Raw genomic sequence first — 16127 nt, forward strand, 5'->3', positions numbered from 1 at the left:
AGGTGGTAAATTTTGTCTAAGAGGTAAATTTTGACTAAGTTGTAAATTTCGTTTAGGTCGTAAATTTCGTCTAACAGGTAAATTTCGTCTAAGTCGTAAATTTGTTCCTAGAGTTAAATTTCGTGTGCGTCGTAAATATCGTCTCACAGATAAACTCAGTCTAAGTCGTAAATTTCGTCTATGTCGTAAATTTTGTCAACTTCGTTAATTTCATCTAAGACATAAATTTCGGTTAGGCCGTATATTCTGTCTAACTCGTAAATTTCGTCTAAGTCGTAAATTTTGTCTGAGAGATAAATTTCGTCTAAGAGGTAAATTTCGTCTACGAGGCTAATTTTTTTCTAAGTGGTAAATCTCGTCTTGGGCACGTTGTAAATTTCGTCTAAGAGCTAAACTTTGTCTAAGGGCAAATTTCGTCTAAGTCGCAAATTTCGTCTACGTCGAAAATTTCGTTTAAGAGGTAAATTTTGTCGTAAGTCGTAGTTCGTAAATTTTCTCTCAGAGGTGAATTTTGTTTAAGTAATAAATTTCGTCTTAAGGGTAAATTTCGCCTAAGTCCTAAATTTCGTTTAAGTCCTAAATTTCGTCCACGTTGTGAATTTCCTCTAAGAGGTAATTTTCGTCTAAGTCGTTAATATCGTCTAGGTCGTAAATTTCCTTTGACAGGTAAATTTCGTGTTAATCGTAAATTTTGCCTACGTCGTAAGTTTTGTCTAAGACATAAAGTTGGACAAGGTCATAAATTTCGTCTAAGAGGTAAATTTCGTCTCAAAGGTTAATTTAATTCAAAAAGTAAATTTCGTCTAAGTCGTAAATTTTGTCTCAGAGGTAAATTTCGTCTACGTCGTAAATTTCGTCTAAGAGGTAAATTCGTGTAAGCTGTAAATTTCGTCTAAGAGGTAAATTTTGCCTAAGTCGTAAATTTCGTCTTTCAGGTAAATATCGCCAAAGTCCTCTGTTTCGTTTAAGTTCTAAATTTCGTCTACGTCGTAAATTTCGCCTAAGACATAAATTTCGTCAAGGTCGTAAATTTCGTCTAAGAGGTAAATTTTATGTAAGTCGTAAATTTCGTCTTAAATGTAAATTTCGTCTAAGTTGTAAATGTCGTCTAAGTCGTAAATTTCGTCTAAGAGGTAAATTTCGTCTAAGTCGTAAATGTCGTCTAAAAGGTAAATTTCCTCTAAGTCGTCAATTTCGTCGTTTAAGAGGTAAATTTTATTTAGATGGTAAATTTTGTCTAAGAGGTAAATTTCGTTTAAGTCATAAATTTTGTGACAGAGGTTAATTTCGTTTAACAAGTAAATTTCATCTAAGTCGTAAATTTCGTCTAGGTCGTAAATTTCGTCTAAGAGGTAAATTTTATTTAGGTCGTTAATTTTGTCTAGGAGGTAAGTTTCGTCAAAGTTATAAATTTTTGGTAAGAGGAAAATTTCGCCTAAGACGTAAATTTCGTCTTTGACGTAAATTTTGTCTCCCTCGTTAATTTTATCTAAAAGGTAAATTTTGTCTACTACGTAAATTTCGTCTAAGTGATCAATTTCGTCCAGGTCGTAAATTTCGTCTATGAGTTGAATTTCGTCTAACAGGTAAATTACGTCTAAGTGGTAGATTTCGTTCTCCGTCCTAACTTTTATCTAAGAGGCATATTTCGTTTAAGTGGTAAATTTTGTCTACGTCGTAAATTTCGTTTAAAACATAAAATTCTTCAAGATTGAAAATTTAGTCTAAGAAGTAAATTTCCTTTAAGAGGTAAATTTTGTGTAAGAGTTAAATTTCGTCTAAGATGTTAATTTCGTCTAAGTCGTAAACTTTGTCTACGTCGTAAATTTCGTCTTACAGCTAAATTTCCCCTAAGTCGTAAATTTCGTTTAAGTCTTAAGAGTGGATGTCTCTAAAAATCAAAGAAAAATAAAAAAATCGCGGACATGGTCAAAAATTCGTTTCGTCCCATTTTTTGTCTACAGGTAGCTATAGGTACTAGCTAAAGTGAAATGAGGTTAGTTTGTGTAAATATTCATTTTGACGCGAATAAACCGTTATGAATTGCATGATCGAAAATGAGTGCGTGCGAGCTCGAAATTATGTAGTTTTCAGGCCGACCTTAGATGAACTAAAATGCGACAGCAGGAATTGTCTAGCTATAAATATATACAGTTGGCCTTCCTTTACCAAGATATACTGATATTTTTTGTATTGTGTCCTTCCTGATGAAACCACGGATTAATTACCAGAGGACGTCTTCGCCATTTTTAGTTCACGTCAAACCCGGCCTAATATACTGTGGCAAAAGTGCATGTGGTAGTGTCTCAAAATTTCCAGCAATACTATCACGAGGGCTTATAAGGTAGGTCTTCAAATTTATCGTTTCATTTTTCTGGTATCTTCTACTGTTTCAATATACCAACCAACCAAACTTCGGTAAAATTGTAAATGGCGCCATATTGAAATGAACAAAATCAACATTGCAGTGACACAAGCAAACCATTGTTTGAGTCGCAGCCGCACTTAGCTTGTTATGTTTGCTTTGATATCAATAGTTCCTTACCTTAGAAATCTTTTATAGGCCCTTATTATGCCAGTTGGAATATTCTTTCGAAATACTGTCCTCTGCAAGTTGGTGTAAAGAGGGCCGACCGGCGCACTCAATGAAGCCACTGAGCCGGTGATGGGTAAACTTTAAAAGTTACTTGTTTTCGTCATTTTCTATAGCGTGTCGCAACCCAGTTTCGTTTAGTCTACTTTGCTCCTAATTTTGGCTTTTTTGACGTCCCACACACAGAAGATCCCGTACAAGCACGACAGGCACCGCTAGCGATTTGCACAGGTTCCTGTCTGCGTGTGGACTGCGTTATGGCAAGCTGTTTGTAGCAAAATTTAATCCTTGCGATATATGTTTAATCCTTTAAATAACGGTTTTATTTAAAGATAGAAAAAGGCATTCAATCCAATGGTAAATAAAATTTTTGGTTCAATTCAATCTTTTAATTTTCACGATTCAATCCAATACCTGGAATATTGATTCAATGTAATACCTAAAATATTGATTCAATCCAATACCTAAAATATTGATTCAATCCAATATCTGGAATATTGATTCAATCCAATACCTAAAATATTGATTCAATCCAATACCTGGAATATTGATTCAATGCAATACCTCGAATATTGGTGCAATCCAATACCTCAAATATTGATTCAATCCAGTACCTCAAATATTGATTCAATCCAATACCTCAAATATTGATGCAATCTTCCTGGGCCGAGCGCGGCCAACAGGAACGAGGGTAACTGAGCACTAGAGAGCTCTGTAAAACATGGCGGGCGAAGGAGAACTAAATTTAGAAGTTGAGTTTCCTAAGTTTCTTGCAGACATCTTGGATAAAACGGAAATAATTTTTGAGAACTTTGATTCAGAAGTTGGAATCATGGAAGACCATTTCTTAAAATTCCTGTTGAGGTGCTCGAGGAACTTTGAGGACTAGGATTCATCTGGACAACGATAACAAAGATGATTGGAGTTTGGAGATGGACAATTCACAGAAGATTGACAGAGTATGGCTGAGAAGATATGAGGGGTTTCAACAACTTACCTGATAAGGAACCGAAATCATTCAAGAGTATGGATATAATTTCATTGCAGGTTTCTTTAAGTCCATTGGGTTATGGGTTCAACGGAGAAGAATAAGAGAAAGGTTAGCAAAATTAGATCCCCAAAATACTGTCTAGAGATGGGGTGCGTAAATTCGCTTTGGCATCTGGATGGACATCACTCTCTGATCCGATGGAAAATACTAATTCGGCTGTATAGACGGATTTTCTCGGAGAATAATGTTTTTGAAATGTAGTGCCAACAATAAAGCAGAAACAGTTCTTGAATTGTTTCTGGATGCCGTTAAGAGAGACGGAGAATTTTGGCCTTCGAGAGTACGAGTAGATCATGGTGTTGAAAACGTTGGTGTGTGCGATACAATGGAGCAGGTTAGAAGAGAGGAGAGGGGCAGCTTCACTGCAGGGCCATCAACACAACCAATGAATTGAAAGATTGTGGAGGGATGTTTCCGTTGTGCTTCCCACTTGTACTTTTACACTTTTCAGCTGTAGTATGGAATTGTCAGGCATCCTGGACATTGATGATTCAGTGCATCTTTCCACCTTACACTTAGTTTTTCAACCAAGGATAAACCTTGCTCTTTGCCAGTTCACTGAAGCTTTCAACCACCAAAATGTAAGAACAGAAAAAAAACTGGGTGCCATACCAAATGTGGCTTAATCATATGATGCAGCCTGAAAACCCCCTTTCAAATGGAAAGTCATTTGATTTTGAATACTATGGTGATGATCCTGATAGTCCAACTCCATTGGACAGTGATAAAAATGTTGTAGTTGAAGAAATTGACCTGGGACAACATGATCCAGTGCAGTCATTTGTATTGGAAAGGCTAGATCCCTTAAGATAATCAAGTCAAATGGGAGTAGACATCTTCCAAGAGGCTCTAGAACTAGTGACAGTTAAACTTGGGCAACTGACAATTGCATAATACTACATGTGTGTGGGCTGGGTAAAGGAGATTATGGCCCTTAAAGTATTTTTGCAACTCAATTCACAACAGAAAACGTCACCCTGTATCAAGTAAATTATTTTCTCATCTTCCTTTTCATTGATATACAAAACTGATGTACAGAATGCCTAACTTCTAGCAACACAACTAAACTGAAGAGAAATCAGGGCATTTGATAACTGCCATGTGCACTACTCTGCCTTGTAGATTTTTCAGGTGCTTATCAAAACAGATGTTAAAGTATTGCAAGGTTAATTTGTTATCTTATTTTCAAAAGTACCCAGGAGACAAGACTAACCTCTCGGTGCACTGGCGTAATGGCTACTAACAGGACTCATGTCACAAGCCAAAACTAACTTTGCACCAGCCAGCCTTTCTCATACACAGCTTCACTGACTTTTTTATAAGAGTGGTTAATCTTGGACATTTCTTGTTGCATCTAAAATGTTAATAATAATCACTAAGAAAATTTCACTCCCACAAACACGAATCCTGCTTTTCTTGAATATGCTTATGTTCAATCTCTGATGTACTTTTATCAGTGTTGCCATTTTCTTTTATCTCCCTTTAATAGTTAAATATTTATCATATGCTTATTAAGGCAATTATTTCCATGAAATCCACTCATAGTTTCCCTGTTTTCATTAGTTTCTATTCTCTTCAGTTTTACTTTGTCAGGATAATTCTCAATTTTGTTTTCATCCAGTAGACCAGTGCTCCATTCCATCATGATTGTCACAATGGCTAGTGAAAGTGAAAAATCTACTATTCAAAACTGAAATGTGTGGCTAGTTGGCAGTAGTGTTAGCCTTGAGCCCTAGGTACCCGATAATATTCACAACAAATTGGTGCCATGTTTGTCATAGAATATCAAGAAAAACATCGTTTTTAGGAAAGAAGTACCACATGTGGGTTAAATAATGCAAAACATGAGACAACAACATTGAAAAACTTAAAACACATCCCAATGTTCAATGATTGCTGTCTTGTAAAATGTAAAGGTTCTTATTTCAAAAATAACTTAAAGCCAGGTTTACACAAGCAGTTTTCATGAGAAACATGTTTGACTGTGCACACGGCACGGCAAAAATTTTGTTTACAGTTCAAAGTTTAGTGTGCCAGTAATGATTGGACAGCAGAAATATGCACAATACCAAAGACCAATGTGGTAGCAAAATTTGCCACAGTTTATGTTATTTGCCACAAAAAGCTAGCACACACAGCTTTTAATAAACAAATATGTTTGTCACATAAAAATTGGTTAACTTACATCTACAAAAGCGGCAGTAATGGAATCTAAATTTTCCGTGTCCCTTGTGTCTCGGTTGTAGCAACGTCTCATTTACCTAAGCAGACTAATGGTTTGATCAAGAACTTCGGCGTGCACTTCTGCAACTTCTGAATCAAAATTCTCAAAAATTATTTCCGTTTTATCCAAGATGTCTGCAAGAAACTTAGGAAACTAGTTCTCCTTCGCCCGCCATGTTTTCAGTGCTCTTTAGTGCTCAGTTACTCTCGTTCCTGTTGGCCGCGCTCGGCCCAGGAAGATTGCATCAATATTTGAGGTATTGGATTGAATCAATATTTGAGGTATTGGATTGCACCAATATTCGAGGTATTGGATTGAATCAATATTCCAGGTATTGGATTGAATCAATATTTTAGGTATTGGATTGAATCAATATTCCAGATATTGGATTGAATCAATATTTTAGGTATTGGATTGAATCAATATTTTAGGTATTGCATTGAATCAATATTCCAGGTATTGGATTGAATCGTGAAAATGAAAAGATTGAATTGAACCAAAAATTTCATTTACCATTGGATTGAATGCCTTTTTCTATCTTTAAATAAAACCGTTATTTAAAGGATTAAACATATATCGCAAGGATTAAATTTTGCTACAAACGGCTTGCCATACTGCGTGACATGTGATAATCTGTCACGTAAACAGATCAACTAACAATACATTCTGCAACACGAATAAAAGCTAAACAAAAATATTGACGTCATGAACAAAAAAGATACAAAAAAGAAACAGACTTTACAAAATGTCACAAATTTAAAACGTACAGTGAAAACTTTATGGAACGAAAATAACGCTTTAATTTTCCCACGGGAAACAAATGTAACCAGTTAACGAAGGTAAACAAAAAGCAAAAGCGTAATGATCGTCGGTGAAAGTAACAAAGATAACGGTTGCTTTAACTCCAGCAGAAAAAAATGTCTTGTTCTTTCCTTGATATTGTTGGTGGCGTTTGTGGTGCAGAGGAACGCGCAAGGCATCCGTCCACTCAGACAGTATCACTGTCATCGTGCAGTAAGGATATCAGAAGCCACAAGCGTTTTTTACAGTTTTCAGGTGTTGAGACAGAAATAGGACTTATCTTAGCGAGAAGCGGGATTTTCGTGAAGCCCGTCAATTTTTCGGAAATAACTGTTTGCCCGTTACATCGATCAAGCCTTGGAATCGGATGGAGAAGAGCTAGTAGATTATGTTCTGTGCCTCAGGATGTCTCCGGTCACAAAAAGGAATCTGAAAGAGAACCTGCAGCAGAAAGGGGAATTAGTCTGCAGCACTCAATATACATTTTTGAGCTTACGAAAAGCCTCGTACCCGTCGGATCAGGTAAACGATTATAATGTTTATTCTCACTTTATGCAAGGATAAACATCCGTATAACTTCTCATTTCACGCAGGGTACTTGGCAGGAATCACAGACTTCATATCCTTACTTTAAATCACTTCACTACCGCGTAAAAAAACGCCAAGTTTAAGAGCAAAATTATTTTCATGTCTCACGAGTTTTTAGGATTTTTGCAAATACTTTTACGTCGAAATCTTGTTCAAACACTGGCATTTACTCAGCATTTTCACCTCCTTCAAGACTTATACAAAAGGGTAACACTCGAATTGAAATATTTTACAAATATTAGAATTCCTTCCAACAATGCTCCGGAAAAAAAGGAAAGGAACTTACAAGACTGACTTGTGAAAAGGTAAAATACAGATTGCGTAATCAATTTGAGGTTTGTGGGGCTTTTTTCCTGGGCTAGGTTTGTTCTTTTGCCACATTCAGAGCTATTTGTTCAAGGGGGATGTGTAAAGTAGAAAAGAATAAGTTAATCCTTTCTCTCCAAATATTAAAGGAATTTGTGTACGATGTCGACAGTCCCTGGCAAAAACAAAAAATCAGTTAGAATCGCAGGAATTGGGTGCCACAGGAGGTGTGGAAAACATCACAGAAGGTCTATGTGGTCTAAGCTTGGTGAGTTTCTTCAAAGTGTTCATGAAAAATTTCGATCCAATATAGTTAATGAAAGTGGAAAACCCTGACGCATTCTCTGAATTCTCCCTTCTCTGCCCTTTTCAGGGGTTCAACCCACGCGGGAGAAGGGCGTATCCAGGATAACTTGCATGCGCATCCTCAAAATGCCGCCATTGCCGCCCGTCAACGACTGGGCAAGACCATACATGGCACAAGAATTGGAAAAGCGTGCCCTGCCCAAATAGCCAATCACATCCCAGAATATAGCCAAATAATAAAGGTTTTAAATTAATATATGGCTTCTCAACTTTTTTTCTAAATGCTCCAAATGGAAAATATTACTGAGTAGTAACTGGATAAAGATATCAGGATAGGTTACCAGTCAAATAAATTAATTATCGAATATTACTTTCCAGCTCGCATGCGACTTGCGCTTTTATACACGACACCCCGCGCTTGCACACGGTTGATCTCATTTTGAAGCCATCCAAAGCAATGTGTCCACTTTTTTGTCAGGTTGATGAACAAGCGAGTGACTTTAATATTCCTGCCATTACTTGTCCTGTAACTGTTGGTGATGAATCACTGCCAGAAGGTTCCACATCCAGACGGCAGAGTTTTTTTTTTCCGCAAGAAGATTCCGAAGAGAGTGATGAAGGCTCTAGTCTAGACAACGAGTCCCAGGTGCAGCTTAATCGCTTCTTACTGCTTCGAGACGTCAGTCCAGTACGTCACACGTTATAAGTGCCGTGGAATACAGCGCACGAGCGTACTAAACGCAGATACCTACGGAAAGCTCAACAATGTATATCTGCAATGCTTGATGTCCTGGCACCTGAAAATTCGCAAGAACTGTGGACGGAGCTTTGTGATCGTCATTTTGTAAGCAGAGAGAGTCAGGTTGTGGTCGAAGGCAGAAGTGAAAAAGAGACGGAGCTTCTTAATGCATTTGCTGAGAGCTACTTGAACGCGCAACATTGGAGCACCAGACGACAAATACTCTCATTGATGGCAGATAAGTTATCCCTTAAGGAGATGAGAGAGTTTATTCCAACCGTTACTAGCTATCGCTACAACATTGCCCAACGCCACAGGCTGTTACATGGAAGAGCTGCTCCTCTTCCAAACCAGGAGAAAAAGAGAATGAGGATTGAACCTGAAAAATTAGAACATTTTGTTTCTTTCATAACGAGTCCACATGTAATTCAAGATGTTCCTTTTGGGGAAAAACTTCTGAAATTGTCAACTGGCGAGATCATAAAAACACCCAATGTGATCAGAACAATGATACCAGAGCGTATTGTCCAGCAGTATCAACAATATTGCTGTGAAACCAACTTTGAGCTTATGAGTAAGAGAACCCTACAGAGAGTTTTGGCGGTGTGTTCTTCATCTGTTCGCAAGTCTCTGCAAGGACTTGATAACTTTTCAGCACAAGGAGCGGACGCATTTGATCATTTAGAGAAACTCGTAGACAAGCTTGTTGACTGTGGCAAGACTCAGCAATGGGCGAGGGAAATTAAGCAGCAACTTCGTTTGTCGAAGCAGTACCTAAAGGGCGACTATAAGGTGGGTGCATATTTTATAATTATGCGTTGCCTTTGCGGAAGTGATGTAGTAGACTTCTTACTATGATACACGGCTACCTTTTTCTTTCTCTCCAAGTCCTTTTTATGCTTAATTCACGAAACAAGAGTTTGCAATTCACTGTAATACGCTTACACACATGTATACAACGCCGAGAATCGGTTAAGTAATCTTTTTGAAATGTCGATGCGCATGCGTTGCTTTGTAAATATGCACTGAATCACGCGGTTGTCGTTTTACTTTTTTTAGGTACATGCAGTGGAGTCCTCAGAGGTTCCCAATCATTGTCGAATTTATGCGCGAAGTGATCCAAGCAATGCAGAATTTCAGGGCTCCTGCGACCATCTCCACAATCAGTCATGTGTGCAGTGTTATGAGTTAGAGGAAGTCATGCGTACCATAGAAGATGAGTGTTCAATTGCGCTTTCGTCAGCAGAAGATCAAGTTGACTTGCTGCATACCATCAAACAGGCAAGGGATGATATCATTAGCTAGAAAGCCCATCAGCTACGTTCAGTCCACCAAGCTGAGGCAAAGCATTCAGTTTTAGCCAAACTCGACAGCCGATCGGTGCTGTTAGTCCAGGACTGGGTAATGAAATATATGCCCCGAAAATATCGAGAGGCACAGTCAGATTGGTTTGCGAAGCGAGGATTGCCATGGCACATTAGCGTTGCCATAAGACGGTCAGAGGGCTCTGAGCACTTTGAATCGCAGACACTTGTTCACGTATTTCAAAGCTGCGCCCAAGACAGTGTGACTGTGGCTTCGATAATGCTTGACTGCCTAACTACCCTGAAAATGGCTTATTACAAACAAGATAACGCTGGCTGTTATCACAGCAGAAATTCAATCATCTCAGCTAAGCTGGCCGGTGATGCAGTAGGAGTGGCTGCTGTAAGAAAGGACTTCTCGGACCCTCAAGGTGGAAAAGGGGTTTGTGATCGCAAAGCAGCAACAATCAAAGGAGACGTTGGAAGATACGCAAACGAAGGCAATGATGTCATCAACGCTTTACAGCTCAAAACAGCCATTGAATCTGGCCAAGGAACCACAGGAGTGAACGCAAGCTATGTTGCTGCCAAGCCGTCAAGCACCTTTAATATCAAATGGAATGGCATAAGCTTACTCAACAATTTTGAGTACGATGAAACTGGCGTACGAGTGTGGAGAGCATTCAATGTGGGTTCCGGTAAAGTAGTGCCATGGGCAAAGTTCGAAAGAGTCATGAAGCAGCCCGAAAAATTGGAAATCCTAGAACCCCCATCGCAGAATGTAAGTGGTGCACCGCCGTTCAAGATTGTGAGACATCGACATATCAAGAAAAGCTCTGTCAAAGCTGATTTCTCAGCTGAAAACGAAAACCAAGATCGAAGCAGCACTGGTCAAAATAAGCCAGATGACATGCTTTTCCCGTGTCCAGAGGATGGATGTGTAAAAGCATACAGTCGCTTTGCAAACCTCCAGACACACCTAGATACTGGAAAACACCAAATGATGCTCGAACAGGAAACTCTCTACGATAGAGCTAAAAGAGAATATTCTTCCAAGCAGACGGAGGGATGCAGTCGAATTCCAAGCATTCAAGTTACTGTCCAAGCAAAGAGTGACGCCTTGCGGCCTCTTCCAATGGGATGGGCCCTGAAGACAATTAAGAAAAAGGTGCGTTTTACAAAGAAACAGACCGAATTCTTAACTGACCAATTTCAAAAAGGGGAGCAAAGTGGACGGAAAAGCGATCCACAGGGAGTTTCGAAAGCAATGAGCTTAGCAAGAGACCAAGCGGGGGAACGCCGATTTCAACCTGATGAAGTCCTTACGTCGCAGCAGATTAGTGGCTATTTTAGCCGTCTTTCAGCAAAGAAGCGATTAGAAGTTACAGCCGCCGGTAACGAAGCAAAAGCTAGTGAAGTCTCAGAAGTGGCCATGGAGAGTACCGACGAGGACGAAATTTCGCCGATGCTGAGAGTCATCTATCTGCTGTGTGTGCAAATGTGATGAGAGGTGTGGTTATTCGCCATCCGATTGTATCTTTCGATCTTAACATCTGCGAACTTGTACAAAAACGTACACTCACAACTTTAAGAGTGGATAGGCTAAGAGACATGTGCATCGACCTTAGGCTGGATATTTCTGACATTGCACCTCAGAAGAGGAAAAAGCCATACATCGTACGACTCACACAATTAGTCCAGGAGTGTACCTGCACTTCCAAGTAACTGAGCACTATACGTTTCACTAACAACTGATCCGCTGATTATAAAAGGCGGTGCGTATACAATTTTTAAGAGGGCGTTACCTGACAGCAGAGTTCTACATATCGCATTTCAGTCACTCGAGCTCGCCACAATTTGTGGCGTCTCTCGCAATTTGTGTTGACGAGTTTCAGTATGTTCGAAACTGGCGAGTGCAGAAGACGCAGAAGGGATGCAAATGCTCGAATTCATGTTCACTGGATGCGAAGCAAACGTAAACTAACGACTGTGTTGCAAATTTAACCTGTTGTGTGCAATTCAATTGTTCAACCTGTTGTGTGCAGAATTATGCAGAATTATGGCGCGATTCACAGGGTAGGAAAAGTCGAAATTTGTTTCTCCTGTCTCAGTATATGAAAATAAAGTGTAGTTGTAGACATTTTAATATGTTTCTAGTCATTTCAACGGCCAGTGAAGATGTAACTGACCAAAACAGTTATTTGTGTACAACGCGTTTAATTTTGTTATTATGCATCTCATTACGGCGTCACAGTATTTGACCGAAATACGGCCGGTGGTCATCTTTTTGATTGTCAAAGGTCCCAAAGAAATAAAACCCAAATCGTAAATAACTATCTTTCAAGGCTTCTTGGTAGTGTTATTGTAAACTTTGAGACACTACCACATGTATTTTTGCCAAGCTATTCTAGGCCACCTTTGCCTTAATTTCAGAAGGCCGAAGATGTCGTCTCTTAACAGAGACGTAGCTCCTCCAGGAATAACACGAGACAAAAACTATCACTTTTTCTCGTTAAAGCAAGTCCAACTCTATATTTCTATAGCTAGAAAAGTCCTTCTGTAACATTTTTGTTCGTGTGACAGCTGCCCGAAAAGTGCATAATTTAAGGATCGCGCTTGGTGAAATTTGAGTAATTGACCCGCCGAAAGTTTTCAACGGTTTATTCCCGTTAAAGTGCATATTTCAATCATCTAACCCCATTTCCTTTACTTTACTATATAAGGCTACCTACAGGCAAAAAATGAGCCAAATCGATTTTTGGCCGTGTCCGCGATTTTTTCGATAATCTTTGATTTTTACTGACATTTACTCTTAAATTTCGTCTAAGAATTAAAATTTGTCTAAGAGGTAAATTTCGTCTAAGTCAAGAATTTTGTCTTCGAGGTTAATTTCGTCTAAGAGGTAAATTTCGTCTAGGAGGTAAATTTTGTCTAAATCGTAGATTTCGTCTAAGACGTAACTTTTTGCCTAGCTCGTAAATTTTGTCCAGGAGGTAAATTTCGTCCAACACGTAAATTTCGTCTTAGGGGTAAATTTCGTTTAGGTCGTAATTTTGTCTAAGGGTAAAATTTTGTGTAAGAGGTAAGTTTCGTCTAAGTCGTAAATTTCATCTAAGCTAGAGGTAAATTTTGTCTCCCTTTTAAATTTCGTCTACTACGTAAATTTCGTTTAAGTGGTAAATTTCGTCTACGTCGAAAATTTCGTCGATGAGGTCAATTTTGTCTAAGAGGTAAATTACGTCTAAGTCGTAAATTTCGTCTAAGAGGTAAACTTCGTGTAAGAGTTAAATTTAGTGTAAGAGGTAAATTTCGTCCAAGTCGTAAATTTCTTCTAAGAGGTAAATTTCGTGTAGGAGTTAAATTTAGTCTAAAGGGTAAATTTTGTCTAAGTCGTAAATTTCTTCTCGGTCGTAAATTTCGTCTTACAGGTAAATTTTGTCTAAGTCGTAAATTTCGTCTAAGAGGTAAATTTCGTCTGAGAGGTAAATTTCGATTAAGTAGTAAATTTCGTCTAAGTCGTATATTTCGTCTAAGAGGTAAATTTCGTATGAGTTAACTTTTGTCGAAGAGGTAAATTTCGTCTAAGTCGTAAATTTCGTCTACGTGGTTAATTTCGTCTTGCAGCTAAATTTCGTCTGAGTCGAAAATTTCGTCTAGGAGGTAAATTTTGTGTCAGAGGTAAATTTGGTGTAAGTGGTAAATTTTGTCTGAGTCGTTAGTTTCATCTAAGTCGTAAATTTCGTCTAAGAGGTAAAATACGTCTAAATGGTTAATTACATCTAAGTGATAAATTATGTCGAAGAGGTAAATTACGTCAAAGAGCTAGATTTCGTCTAGGTTGTAGATTTCGTCTACGTCGTAAATTTTGTCTAAGAGGTAAATTTCGTTTGAGTCGTAAATTATGTCAACGTCGTAAATTTCGTCGGAGACATAAATTTCGTCTAGGTCTTATATTTTGTCTAAGTCGCAAATTTCGCCTACACGTAGGGGCCAAACCACCCCCCTAATGTTTCATGAAGGCTATATTTGCTTGGTTTATATATTTCTGAACCAAGTTTGGCAGATGAGCTTTCTTTGTTCTCCTGTTTATTTTAATTTGGAAGTTGTGACAAAATGTCAGATTATGACGTCATAATTGATGACGTCACCAAAACGTGCTATAACTTTTTATAAAATCTGATAAAAAGATTATGTCATTGGAAAGGCCTTGACTTGAGGAGTAAAATGCCGGAAACCGTTTTTTGCTATGATGATTATCTTTTGAGATATGGTAAGTTAAATATTTTTGTTGTTGTCCCCCCCGGAATTTGCTTAACCATACTGTCCTTCTTAAGTCAGGCTCTCTGGTTTATTTTTTTCAGTTTTATTCTATGAAGCCTAAAAATCTAGAAAAATAGAAAGCTTGATGTTGTCAACTATCGTATGGTTTTAGAAATTTGATTTTCGGCTTTGTCAGGATGGTGTTAACGGTAAAAAAACGGGTGACGTCACAGGTTATGACGTAAGAAAAACTAATTTCAACGCACTAACACTAGAGGGATAATTTTTTACTGCGATTTTCTTCTTTAGTTTTGCTTTGGTCGTCTGGCACATCACATGTGCAACATAGCTGCATTTGCTGGAACAAAATTACGGCTCCAATTTGGGAATTTTTCTCAATGGGGGGACCCCGTATTTTGCAGAGTTATTTTTCATATTTAAAAATGCTATATTTCATTTAATTTTTGTGATATGGACAAAAGTTTTTCAGGTTTCAACTCCCCTTGAGGTGCTCTTTCGAACACATTGTAAAAAATATGCATATTAAAAACTTCAAAAGTGGCAAAAAACATGACGTCATCACTGTGACGTCACAACTTTGACATTTACTGACATTTTTCACGTAAATATAATTGGCAAAAGGTCTCCTGCTCATCTGCCAATTTTGGTGTAGGAAGAGTCAACACTTTTTAAGTAATGCGAAATAATGTGAAATACCCAAGAACTGACCAAACATTTGGGGGGTGGTTTGGCCCCTACGTACTAAGTCGTAAATTTTTTCTGAAAGGTAAATTTCGTCTGCGAGGTAATTTTCGTCTAAGTGGTAAATTTCGTCTAGGTCCTAAATTTCGTGTAAAAGATAAATTTCCTCTCAGAGGTAAATTTCGTCTAAGTCCTAAATTTCGTCTACGAGGTAAATTTTGTTCATGTCGTAAATTTTGTTTAGGTCGTAAATTTTGTCTAACAGGTAAATTATATCTAAGTTGTAAATTTCGTCTCAAAGGTAAATTTCGTCTAAGTCGCAAATTTCGTGTAAGAGGTAAATTTTTTCTAAGTCGCACATTTCTTCTACGTCTTGAATTTTGTCTAACAGGTAAATTTTGTTTAAGTCGTAAATTTTGTCTGGGTCGTAAATTTTGTTTAAGACATAAATTTCGTCAAGATCGAAAAGAAAAAACTTAAATTTCCTATAAGAGGTAAATTTCGTCTAAGAGGTAAATTTTGTTTAAGAGTTAAATTTTGTCTAAGATGTCAATTTCGTCTAAGTCGTAAATTTTGTCTACGTCGTAAATTTCGTCTCCCAGTTAAATTTCGTGTAAGTCGTAAATTTCGTCAGCGAAGTAAATTTTGTTTGAAAGGTTAATTTCGTCGTAAATTTCGTCCAAGAGATAAATATCGTGTAAGACTTAAATCTCGTCCAAGAGATTTCGTCTACTTCGTAAATTTCGTGTTACAGGTGAATTTCGTCTAACTCGTAAACATGACGGGACGGACGGGGCGTCTACTGTAAGTACCGCAGAGAAATGGTAGGAAATTTTCCTAGCATTTCTTACATACTCTCACTAGGGTTCTTCGTCTTGCGGCCAGGGAAGGCGTCATAATCTGTTTCACTGACATGTCGATGATATTACATAAAATCAAACCAGGAAGTGTCGATGGAATATGAGACAAGCTTTAAAATGAAGTCACGATATTAATAGTGCTTTAAAAGTAAATAGTGCGTTCGAGTCATTCCCGATGCTTTCAAATAATGGCGGACTCCACCGACGCCAATAATCTGGAACAAAACAAGGTCATTTTATATCGGATCACGTCTAAACACACACGAAGAAAGACCTGGGCAGGAAAAAAGCGTGAGCGGACAAAACCGGGGTATACCGATAAATCAAGTAACCCGGCAATGATGAACGAATTACATAACATGAACCTTCCTCTGCTTCTCTCCCTGAACCAAG

General features: G+C 38.1%; 1 protein-coding gene, 1 long non-coding RNA gene and 1 pseudogene across 2 annotated transcripts; 2 read left to right on the forward strand and 1 right to left on the reverse strand.

Moving 5' to 3' along the window:
- Positions 1 to 4626: 4626 nt before the first annotated feature.
- Positions 4627 to 6205, reverse strand: LOC149114493 (uncharacterized). Its single transcript, XR_016206484.1, has 2 exons — positions 5830 to 6205; positions 4627 to 4998 (listed from the first exon to the last, which is right to left on the reverse strand). It is a non-coding gene; the product is annotated as an uncharacterized LOC149114493 (long non-coding RNA).
- Positions 6206 to 8424: 2219 nt separating this feature from the next.
- Positions 8425 to 9466, forward strand: LOC149114494 (uncharacterized). Its single transcript, XM_089287043.1, has one exon. The coding sequence runs from the start codon at positions 8648 to 8650 to the stop codon at positions 9464 to 9466; it is 819 nt and encodes a 272-aa protein (XP_089143169.1). The 5' UTR covers positions 8425 to 8647.
- A 309-nt stretch (positions 9467 to 9775) lies between these two features.
- On the forward strand, positions 9776 to 11637 carry LOC149114495 (uncharacterized; annotated as a pseudogene).
- Positions 11638 to 16127: the final 4490 nt, after the last annotated feature.

The sequence above is a fragment of the Orbicella faveolata genome, unplaced genomic scaffold, assembly GCF_042242905.1.
Source record: "Orbicella faveolata isolate gen_17 unplaced genomic scaffold, um_ofav_v1 contig_14, whole genome shotgun sequence".
Lineage (NCBI taxonomy): Eukaryota > Metazoa > Cnidaria > Anthozoa > Scleractinia > Merulinidae > Orbicella > Orbicella faveolata.